This window comes from Sminthopsis crassicaudata, chromosome 1 (genome assembly GCF_048593235.1).
Source record: "Sminthopsis crassicaudata isolate SCR6 chromosome 1, ASM4859323v1, whole genome shotgun sequence".
Taxonomy (NCBI): Eukaryota; Metazoa; Chordata; class Mammalia; order Dasyuromorphia; family Dasyuridae; genus Sminthopsis; species Sminthopsis crassicaudata.
This window is the reverse complement of record NC_133617.1, coordinates 117,371,085-117,383,650: the sequence shown is the minus strand read 5'-3', so window position 1 is coordinate 117,383,650 and position 12,566 is coordinate 117,371,085. Positions and strand designations below refer to the sequence as shown.

The 12,566-nt window shown below is 35.6% G+C and overlaps 1 protein-coding gene across 1 annotated transcript in view; it reads right to left on the bottom strand.

Moving 5' to 3' along the window:
- Positions 1-4,833: 4,833 nt before the first annotated feature.
- The window catches only part of EXT1 (exostosin glycosyltransferase 1), a 347,335-nt gene continuing 339,602 nt past the window's right edge, over positions 4,834-12,566 (bottom strand). Inside the window, exon 11 of the mRNA XM_074266562.1 lies at positions 4,834-5,435. Within this exon, the coding sequence (XP_074122663.1) occupies positions 5,250-5,435 (186 nt within the window). The 3' untranslated portion in view covers positions 4,834-5,249. The remainder of the gene's footprint in view (positions 5,436-12,566) is intronic.

Sequence of the window (12,566 nt, the reverse complement as noted above, 5' to 3'; positions counted from 1 at the left end):
TTCCAAACTCCTTTCCTTAGTAATCCTATTGCTCTCCCCAACTCTGTTTGATATTTGCCACTCCTGGCGCCTATTTTACCTCTTCGTTTAGTCTGTAACCTCTTCTCCTAAATAAACCTATCTTTGCCAAGAGAATGGCCATTGTAAACTTGTCACATGTTTATTTCAGACTAGTGACCTTATCAATAAGATCGTGGATCAGCCACCTAAGCTCTGCAACCAACCAGAAATGTATGTAGCTGTGACTAAAATCACTTTATTATTTCCTTGAGCCTCTGTTTCCTCATTTGCAAAATGAGAATTGACAAGATACCTTCTAACATTCTTACCACTTCTCAAAGTTTCTGGGCTTTGAAGCTATGATTCACAGCTCGCCCCCAGCCTTATATTCAAATGAGGAGTCTCAGAGTATGTGAATAATCCATTCCCTGTTCATTCAAGTTCCACAGCACATCTGTGCTCATACGCCCACCAATCCCTCCCGCCAATAGAGCTCAATATATCCCTTAAACATTTAACTGAAAATAACTTTTTTCCTATTGAACAAGCTTAAAGAAAGGGAATCAGCTGTGAAAGAATATGGCCTTTGTCAAGCCTACCTAAAGAGGCACAAAGTCACCTAAACAGATTTCAATGCACAGTCTTTTAAACAAGTTATGCTACCAGTGTGGTGGTTGCATGCTAATAACACAACCATAAAAACACACAAACATTTTTATTTGGGGGGAGGGAAAGAAATCATAATAATAATTAGATTTTTTTTTTAACTGGAAAGAAAGTGAGTCATACTCCAGCAGATAGGCAAACACCAGGTAATGTTCAGCTCTGAGAAGTCTACCTCTACTACTTCATCAGTAATTCAGTCTCATCCAACAATAGTCTCATTCAAAATTCTAATCTAGAAAATATCCTCTACTTCCCCACTCACATCCACTCTCTAAGTAAATTGGATTAAAATTTCATCAATTCTTAAGGGGAAAAAAAAACAATGGCTTATTTTTAATAGTGTATAGGTCTATTCATATTTATTCACCATGTCCCTCCCAATTAATTTAAGGTTTAGTAACCTTTACTAAAGGCCAAATGCTTAATATCTCTTCAAGTCATCAGGCATTCAAGTACCTACAAAATCAAGACTACTATGTCATTATTTTTGTTTAACAAAAACAAGTTACATTTTTTCCCCCAAAGGAAAAGTGATGGAGGCAATAAAGATTGATCTTTCTTAAATAATCATTTGTAGCAGTAGAAAATTAAGATGCATAGCTAAGACTCCAGCACAGAGGGTTTCGCAGGCAATCTGAATCCCACTTCTTGTGTCCTTAATATGCAAAGGTAGGATCACCTATCTAATAACATTTAGAATGATCAGTTCTAGGTCTCCTTAAGAAGTAGCAACCATAGCACAGAATCTAATTGTCATACAATTCTTTAAAGATGAGTAGAGACTAACTCAACAGGTGCACAGAATAACCACTGATTTCTGTCAAATGTGACTAAAAGATAAATCCCTACACCTTCTGAGATACTGGTTATGCTTTAGAAAATTGTTACATTGAAAACCAACACTTTTTCAATGGAATCCCCAGTTGAGGTTGACATTTTCTTCTTCTCTTTCTTTATTCTCCTCCATAGGGAATGGAGAGGAAAGAGTGTTCATATGATTTAATCTTCATGGAAGAACATTTTTGTTGTTGCTCCAAAGAAATTTTCTCACCCATAGAAAGATTTAATATTCAAATCACTAGTAGTGTTAAGGTGCTTTAAAAAAAAAAAAAAGTACATTGTGCTGCCAGGCAACTTCTCTACAGGGATCAATAATGAAAAGACAGGATCTAAATATCCCCAACATTTTAAAAGCAACACTTTTTGTGGTAGCAAAGAACAAGAAATAAAATAAATGTCCTTTAACTAGGAAATGACTAAACATCAGTGTAATGAAACATGAATCTGATGTAAGAAATAATAATCATGATTCAGAATTATACGAACTGATACACAGTGAAATAAGCAGAACCAGGGGGGGGAAAAAAAGATATATGGTTACAACAATGTGAGTGGAAAGAACAAAACTACTGAATCTGAAAACTGCAGAACTTGACAAAACTTGACCCTAAAGAGACACATTTCTCTCCACACTCACTCTCCCTACTCCTTTCCACAAGCAGGGAACACTGGGTATGAAAAACTGCACACAAGCTTGATCCTTAGTTTTCCAGAATTTCTTCTTTTCTTCATACTTCATTATAAGATCAGGTTCTCTGGGAGCCAGTGGGGCCAGAAATATGATAGGAAATAAAGATAGGGTAAAAACAAAATATATCAATAAAATTATTTTAAAACAGCATGTGGGACATCTATTCTGATTTGTAACTGTTGTCTTGCCTATAGAGTTTATTGCTAACGACTTCATCTCTCCCATTAGTGTTGTGGTTGGTAATCCAAATCCCTGAACAACTCACACATCAGGACTGTAGCTTTAAAAACTTGAAAGCCAACATAAATGGATTCAAGTTGGCTCAGGACTGTAGAAAAACACTGAATTTATATGGAGAAGGAAGAGTAAGAGAAAAACAGAAACTGGAAACTAATTCACACATAATTTGACATAGGACAAAGAAAACAATTAGGATAATGATTGATACACTTAATTAACATAGTAGTCCTTGAGAACCTTAACTCAAATGGTAAGAAAACTATGACTCTAGATGGCTTAGACAAAAAAATTGACGTAAGAGCAAAAACTCTAAGACCCTAAATCAAATTCAACTGCTTCATTTTATAGATGAAGAGATAGGCGGAGAGGGATTAATAAACTGATTCAGTCACCCAGAGCTAGAGGTATCTGAAGAGAGATTTGAACTTGGATGCTCCTGATTTTAGTTTAATATCCTATCCATCCCCTATGCTGCCTCTCCAACCTTACAGTTTTCATTGAAAAACATAAATACACTGTTTTAAGTTTCATCCTGTCAAGACATAGGTCATAATGATTTCAAGCAGGCTAATGTTGAGCTCAGGCAGATAAAGAGAGGCTTAGTGACTGATGAGTCAAGAGCAGGTAGAGGAAAGCAGAGTTGAAAGAACTTTATGAGCCTGATGACTATGGGTTGGCCACTGGGCTTGATTTCTTGGCATTAGATTAAGTGGCTTCTAGCTATAGATTTGTGATTGCATGAAATTCAAAGGGTCTTAATTCTCTTATTGACCATTTTATGTCTATAATTGAATTGTAAAGGTGCAAGGAATCCAAGGAGTCATTTAGCCCATTCCCCCCCTCCATATTACAGATGAAGAAACTGAGGCTCATAAAGATGAAATAATTTTGCAGTGTTTCAGTGATCATTTTAGTGAGGGAGACCTGTGTCCTAGGATCAACAATGTCATAAATGCGAAGCCCTGGGTTAAACACTGGCTCTGTGTCTTCCTTTGCAGAATTATGGAGTAAGACTAGAAATCTCTGCCAGCACTAGTCTTTTCTCTTCCAGGTGCTTGACAAAGAGGAATAGGTTGAGGACTGCTAGATTTTTATAGCTTTGGTTGATTTAAACCAGACTTTCTAAGTGATTTCCACATATCTCCATAAGGGAATTTTCTTCTAAACCAAAATTGGAAAGAGCTCCCATAAAAATGCAAGAGGGCTAAAGGGGAAAAATACCCTGTACAACTAGAGTGCTTATTGCTTATTCAATAACCTATCAGATGGTTCCATTCTAAAATATGCTTATTTGGAGTAACTAGACAATGCAGTTTCCCACTGTGACCATCTTTTCATCTTGCAAACTGAAGAAATTAAATGCTTAAAATCTTAAGTCTCCATCTTTTAAGATGGAATCATAGAGCACTCTTTTTCTTCCACAAAAGCTACAGTAAAAAGGAGCTTAAGTAAATGTTTGCAACTACAAAAATTATTTTGCTTTAACACTTTATCAACTTCAGAAAAGCATGAATCATTTTCAGGCGATTTAAAAAACAAAACAAAATAAAATAAAACCACACACATTTGTTCTTGATTATGATGTTTGCCACTTTCTTGCTTGAAATGGCTGAACAAATTGTTTCTTCTGCTCTTCAAAACACAGAAGAAATAGGAAAGAGATCCTATCGGGGGGACATTGCTATCATCATTGCCATTTCTGGTATTAAAAATGGTGCAAGACTTTTAGAATCCTCCTTACTTGAAAGGAAGAATTTATGAAACCTAAGGATTTTCCCATTCACTATGTAGTTTCTTTTGTAGAAAAACTTCCTTTCTTTCTCTCTGCTGTACTCAGAAACTTGCTCCATTGAGGCCCCCAATCACAGCCACAGTCTGCCCCCATCCCACACAGGTCAATCACTCATTATTAAATCTAACTCACTCCATTTGAAGACATCAGGTTTCTGTTGAGTATAAGTAATTCCTGAATTATTCATATGCTGCTTGTTTGGCTTCTTATGTAAACATAACATTCATATTTCCATAGTGTTTTGCTGTTGTTAGCCAAGCTTATATTATTTTCCTTTTTGAGACCCATTTATGTTTTGATTATGGCTGATTTACTGAAAGTTGCCATATTCCTATCTCCAAGCATTGATATTTTGGAGAAATAAATGAATATTAATTTGAAAATCCAACCTATAAATAAACATTTTTATGAGAAAAATTTATGGTTTAATATTTTTCTTCCTTATACTCAGCAGTTGCTTGGATTTTTTTTTTATTCTGAGTATAATGTTTGTTTTGTTTTTTGTGGTGTCTGAGCCTTTAATTCTGTAAAGAAAACAAATAATGGGAGTGAAGTTTACAGACAAAATAAAACAGCAACCTCAAAATATTCACGACCAACACAATTTTGATTAAAGAAAGAACTCTGATTTTTAATAGTTTTGATCATTAAAAAAGTTTAAACCTGCATAGCAATCATTTCAAAAATAATTATTTAATGTTCCATAATTAAACTGTACACAACCTAGTCTTGGGACACAGAAGCCTGTGAGGTGAGTTTGCAGTCCAGTGCAATCAATCCCAGGAGCAGGGAGTCAAGTTCCCCTTGGCCATTTAGTTCTGTTCGTCTAAGTTTTTTTGTTTGTTTTTGTTTTGGGGCGTGTGTGTGTGTGTGTGTGTGTGTGTGTGTGTGTGTGTGTGTGTGTTCTGTTACTTGGCACAGTCTAGCTCCGCATGCCAGCGGATCTGCACTGGGAAGAGAGAGCAGCTTGACCCCAGTCCTTTCTCCCTTCCCCTTTCCCCACTTGGCAGGACTTCCTTCTCAGAGTCGCTCAATGTCTCTGTATTTCTTCCTCAAGATGGAGACCTGGTCTTTAAAGAGAACGGGGTCGAGCCTCATCTGAGAATGGCTCAGCGGCATGTAGCCAAACCAGCTGGCAAACGTGTTCATGCAGCTCTGTCTCTGGGCAAAGTGGTCCGGATCAGCCCAACGGGAAGCTCTAGAAGTCTGGAAGAAAAAAAGAGGAGGAGAATGAGACTACAATGACTAAGAAATGAGGCTGTAATTAAGAATATGGGTCAACACCAACTACCTAAGAGTCTAGTAGAAATTTAGTGATGGAGAGTGTGTGTGTGTTGAGGATGGAGAGATGGAGAGACTAATTTTGATGCTCCACTCTGTCACACATTATCTCATTTAAGCCTGAGAAATAGATGCTATTATTATCTGCAATTTTCAGATGAAATGGCAAGGTTAAAATTACTTCCCAAAGTCACATAGCTAATAAATGTCCAAAGTAGAATTCAAAGTTGAATTTTCCAACAGAACTCTAATTTAATGTCAATCAGGGGACCTGAGGGGCCACTAAGTCTGACATTTTATTTTACAGATAAGGAAAATGAGGTGTATGGAAGTTAAGTGATTTGCCCAATCACAAAGCTAGGGAAGGCAGACAGGATTTGAATTCAGGATTTCCTAATTCCAAGCTCAGGACTCTATTCCTCCTATCTGTCCAGACTTTCAGAGCTAAAAGAGATTTTGAAGTTCCTCTAATCTAACCTCTATCTATATAAGAATTCTCTCTAAAACATACCTTGACAAGTGACCATCTAGTCTTTGCTCAAAGACTTCTAATGTGAGAGATCATCTCTATTTTGAGGGAGGGAGCCCTTCCCGATTTGAGAAAGCTTTAATTTTCAAGAAGCTTTTCCTCATAACAGCTACCTTTCATATAGCACTTTAAAATTTGCAAAGAGCTTTACATATATTATCTCAGAAGGAATTAAGAGATTTGTCCACAAATAACCAAATTGGAGTGTACAGGAGTCTGCCCTTGGCTGAGCTAACTCAACAGACAGAAGCACAAGTTTTCACGTCTGCACCTGGTATGCCTGAGGTTCAGTGCCAGTCACAGACAAATGCATACATAGGTATACAACCACAATAACCCATTTCTCTCTTGCAAGGTATAGACTGATATCTTGGAAGAGAAGTTCTCCTCTCAAAGCTTCTGGGTTTTGGTGTTGCTGTTTTTAGTTGCTTCACTGTCAAATGAGGGTTAATGCTATTAACCATATCTCCAACTTTGGAATCACTGCATTCCCAAATTTATGTCTTACTTTTTAAAAAACAAAACAAAAAAGGTATAGTGATTTTGCTGTTGACTTTTAGGACTCTCCTTCAACTAATTTGCAACCTTGGCGAATGTCTAAATGTTGTAAAGCTTTTTCCATCTCCCCCCCCTTTTTTTTTTGCTGAGGCAATTGGGGGTCAAGTGCCTTGCCCAGAGTCATACAGCCAGGAAGTGTCAAGTGTCTGAAGTCAGATTTGAACTCAGGTTCTCCTGACTTCAGGGCTGGTGCTCTATCCACTGCACTGTCACCTAGATGCCCTCCGCCAATTTTTTTAAACACATCTATTTAAAGTTTTGAATTCTAAATTCTATCCCTCTCTCTCTCCTTACCTTCTCTTTGATAAGCAATCAGACATATATTAGACACGTGCAATTATGTAAAATATTTGCATATTAGTAATTTTGCACAAGAAGATCAAATAAAAGAAAAAATTAAAGAGTGAAAAATGCATGCTTCAATCTGTATTCAATCAATATCAGTTCTTTCTCTGAAGGTCAATAGTATGCTTTATCATGAGTCCTTCGGGGTAGTCTGGGATCATTTTATTGCTGAAAATGGCTAAGTCATTCACAATTCTTCATCATGTTGTGTACAACATTCTGGTTCTATTCACTTCCTTATGCATCAGTTCATGTAACTCTTTCCAGATTTTTAAAAAATCATATTGCTTGGCATTTCTTAGCTTATTTATCCATTTCATAATTGATGGGAATCCCTTTGATTTCCAATTCTTCCACCACAAAAGAACTGCTACAAATATTTTTGTACCAATAAATCCTTATGAAGCTTTTAAGATAGTTCACAGAATTTAAAAGCCTAAATTAGGTAAAATGATAGAGTTTGGAAGATTTCATTTTGAATCATTCCTATGACATCCACTAGCTATATGACCCTGGGTAAGTAATCTAACCTTTCAGTTTCAATTTTCCCATCAGTAAAATGGAGACCATAATCACACCATCTCACGGGATTGTACTAAGGATTAAATATGTAAAAGTGCTTTGCAAATTGTAAAATGCTAATTAAATATCAGTGATGATGATGATGATAAGAATGCTTTTAGAAATTACTTCAGAGGCCCTTTGCTCCATCTTATCACCAGTTTGGTGACTGAGTAGTAAAACTGTTACTTTTCCAGCTGACTAAAGAAAAGTAAAGGGTAAATGTGTTTTTTATTGTCATAATTGTTTTTTTTTTTTTTTTAAGTAGGAAAACATCCATCAACAAAGACATTTCAAAATTGCCATACTGATACAAGGGTGGGTGGAAGCATCCAAGCCCAAACTTTCAAGCCCACACATCTTTTTTGCAAGGTTAGCACTGTGTCCTATCAGAAAACTTTCTTTCCCTTCAGCAAATGCTCTCTGCTGAGAAGACATTTTAAAAGTTTGTTTAATGGGCAGATTTAGTGAATGTTCATTAAGCTTGGGGTGTCTATTAAATCCCTCTAATGAGCTACCTTTTACTATCTTTTTTTTCCCACTATGACTGCCTATAGATGACAATTTTTTTAATGGTCTCTCATATTCAAACTATTGCTTTTTGAAACTGAAGATTTTTACATTTCTTACTCTAATTATCCTGCCCCACTGGTATCTTTACCAAATACAATCAGCTTTGCAAACAGTCACTGCCTATTCAGGATAGGAAATTATTGATCATAGATGAACAATAAGGATGACTGTCCTCATTAATTAACTTTTTAAGTATTTATGAAGAAGAGGAAAGGATGGCAATTTCTTTTGAGGTTAACTAAATGTGAGCTCCTTGAAGGGAGGAACTATTACTACTTTTTTGTAGCTCTACTTTTTGACATGGAACATTTAAAAATTGTTATTGATTGATGTATTTTCAGTACTTTAAAAAATGGGGGAGAGGAAGAAATATCTTTAAATGGCCATAAAACTTCTAAACAGTATGAATTAAGCATAGGATCACAGGTCCAAAGCTACTTAAACCTTTTCCACTCATGACTCTTCTTTCCCTAAAAAATTTTTACATGATCCCAAATAGTTGTATTAAAAAGATTTACAAATTAAACGTTTGCTGATAATTAATCATAATCTTGCGACCCCTACATTCAGTTACATGATCTCATATGGAGTCACAGACCACAATTTAAGAAGCTCGGGGCCTAATCCAACCTCTTCATTTATAGATGAGGAAATTATGGTAGGGAAATTTGAAGGACTTGGTTGAAGTCACCTAGGTAGTAAAATTCTGAAGCAAAATCTGAACTCAAGCCTTTTAATTCCAGATTCAATGGTCATTACTCTATCCTAGGAGTTGGCAAAGTATAGTTTACAAGTTGCCTATATTTGTATGGCCCTTAAGCTAAGAATGGATTTTAAAATTTTTAAATAAAGTTTTATTGTGATTAAAAATTAAAAACAAATACATTCTTAGCATACAGGTCTCACAAAAAGAGTGGCAGGCTAACTGTTTCTGCTAAACTCTGAACTCTACTATTATGCTGATCTTACAGCATGGTCAGATTCTTGAAAAAAGGTTTTTGGTTGTTTTTTTTAAATGAATTTGAGGAAAGCCTAATTAATGGGATTACTCAAACTGTTCTAATAAGTCAACAGGCTGATGTAAGCATTGATTTATGCTTGGAGCAGATAGCTAAGTGTCACAGTAGGTACAATACACAATCTGGAGTTAAGAAGACGCATCTTCCTGAGTTCAAACCTGACCTCAATTACTTATTAGTTGTATAAACCTGAGCAAGTTACTCAACCCTGTTTACCTCAGTTTCCTCATCTATAAAATGAATTGAAGAAAGAAATGGAAAACCACTCTAGTTTCAATCAGACAAGAAAATCCAAATAGAGTCACAAAGAGTTGGACACAACCAAAAAAATTAAAAAAAAAAAAAAAAAACCAATATGGCCTTTATTCACAAACCAACTCATTCACAATCTAGAATAATTGTCTATTATTGCTTAGATGGGCCATATGAGTTCCAAAAGGTCATTTAGGACCATCTACAAACTAGCCAAAAAGTCAATACCTTTTTAAAAAAGACTTATTCAAAATGTGAGTGCCAAATGAGAGAAATGGAATCTACATGGCAAAGAATACAGCACCTCTTACAAATATTAAGTGCTCAATAAATATAGAATTTAAATATGAATTTATTAAAGATGCCTGTGAATTAGTCATGCTTTAAGAACTATGATTTTAAAAAGCACAGAAAGAGTATAAAAACTAGTTGGCTTCCTTAGTTTAAAAAAAAATGTTCTCACAGTTTTAAACAGTCTTATATTTGTTTCCTAATAAGGACAACTGTCTTCTATCGATAAATGATCAAATTTCTATGTGCATATTTATCATGCAAATATCCAACCTAAGAAACTTTAATTGAATGGTTTAGATGAATCCAAAGTAGTTTGCTTTCTTGTCTAAGTAAAACGTGCTACCATTTAAATGTTGCCCAATTTATAATTGAATTAAATTATTTTCTGGAAGGAAGACGTCATAAGACTATAGATCTAAAAACTGGGAAGAGTATCAGATCCCATAATATAGAACTCTTTCATTTGCCAAAAGAGAAAACTGAGAGTTGGAGCAATTACGTGACTTACCAGTCATCTAGGTAAAAAGTATAAAAGAATTGGAACACTGGTCCTAATCTTTAAGATATATGTGGGTTTTTTTTTTTTTTTACTTGCATGAGTGACATAAGTATTCAACAAACTAACTTTTGTGTATATCTAAGAGGCAGTTACAGATTTATGAACAGATTGTGCTGTAAATGTTCATGTGTAAATTAGTTGCCTAGAGCTCGGAAATTCTGTCATCATAAACTGGTGATATTTTTTGGTCCTGGGCTAGATAGCTAGTTGTATTTCATTCAATTCAGTAAACATTTATTAAGTAACTACTATGTGCCAGGCACTGTGCTAAGCACTGTGGAAACAAAAAAGCAAAAAAACAGTTCTGGGCTTCAAGGACCTTATAATCTACTGGGAGTGGAGATAGGGGGAGGGGAGAACAACATACAACTATATACAAAGAAAGCTACACACATGATAAATAAGAAATAACAGAGGGAATGTACTGGAATTAAGAGGAGTTGGGGAAAGGAGATAGGATTTTAGTTACGATTTAAAGGAAGCCAGGAAGGTGCCATCCTAAGATGTAACACAGCATCACAAATAGGAGACAGGAATAATTGGACTCGTATCTTGCTCCAGACATTTATTGGTTGTGTTACCCTGGGCAAGTTAGTTAATCTCTTCAGATCCAAGTTTTGTCATCTAAAAACTGAGGGGTCAGACTTGACCCTGCCAGTTCTAAATTTATGATTCTATGATCATTATTTTGCATTGTAATATGTATATTACATAATATGTAATATACATATGTAATATTGTAATATAAAAAAGAATATTTTATTGCTATTCAGGGGTCTTTCTTTTTCCTGACTCATTAAGGATTAGAATTCAGTCTCACAGCTTCTCATCTACTCTTCTTTCCTTGACATATCCATAGAGCCCTTTGAAAATATTTTCTCGGGCAGAAAGTCTAAAGCAGGGCTAACAATTCCAAAGTGGGTTGACAGATAAATTTTGGTGGGTCTACGAACTTGGATGGAGAAACCCCACAACATTCTGAGAAGGGTGTCCATAGACTTCCAAATAGGAATGCCAAAGGAGTCCATGGCATACAAACAAACCAAAAAACCCCCATCATAACATAACAAATCAACCTTCTGTTATAACAGATTTTATGAAAGCCATTTAAAAGATTGCCTCACAGCTATTCCTCTCTCATCATGCATACATATAAGCATACATGTTAAACACACAAATCTCTCTCTCTTTTTTTTTTTTTTCAGGAACGAAATATGTCTTTGGGAATACAGAGGACTGTTCTAAAGTATTATTCACCAAATGAGATAATGTATGTAAATTTTTTTTTTGTAGAGCTTAAAGTGCTACATAAACGAACTATTATATATTATCTAGCTGGTCTGAGAATTTCATTAATAGAACTCAGGATGGGGAAAAGGGTCCTGGAGAGAAGAAGAATGGGCTACTTGTTAGCAGATATGAGTAGGATGAGATTGGCTCTACACCAGAGGTGGTAGGAAGGAAAAGAAAAGCAATTACTGGGTTGGGGTTAAGGGACAAAGAAGTGGAAATCAAGAGAGACCTCAGTTCAAATCTTAGCTCTGATGCTAACTGAGCTTTGATTTCTTCACCTATAAAATCAGGATAATAATGTGCCTGTGTATGTTATCTTATAAGATTCTTAAGAGGAAGGAGTTTTGCAAATCTTTAAATTCTATACAAATTTTGGGCTAGATCAATGTAATTCCTAAAAAAAGCTACTGATTCAGAACACCACCCATTCTGCAATTTAGCCTTAGAGAGCTACCTGAGGCAAGGAGAGGCTATGTGATTTGCCCAGCATTCTAGAGCCATTATGTGTCAAAGATGGAGCTTAAATCCAGGTCTTCTTGAGACTCTGAGACCAGCTCTTGCTCTCTCCCTCTATATGAGCTATTATTAAATATTCTTTCTTTCCTCACTATTGTCAGTCCTAATACTTTAACCTGTTCCCTCCTCCTTGACCCCCTTATTGCAGAGATCCTGAGGAAAAAGTAAGAATGGGATATAATAATAGGACCAATCCCAAGCAGAGGGGCCAGGGGAAGAAGTAAGACAAAAGGACTATTTCAATAGATGACAAAAGAAAGGAAAAGGAAGCTTTTGTGGCCACTAGACTGAGTGACCATTCCAGGGTGTCATATAATGTAAAAAAGACAGAAAAACTGGATGAACAAAAGTTGAGTATTTTTTGCACATGACAAATATAGAATGTGGGCATAGCTAGACATGCCTGGCTAAATTCAGATATGGTCCCAAATAGTGTTAAAATTGAGTATAATCAGAACTGGCACTCTTAGATTGAACAAATTTAGCAAGCCACTAGAAAAGGCACAAAATATATACCAAGAGTTATGCAATTTATAACTTGGACATTTAAAAAAATA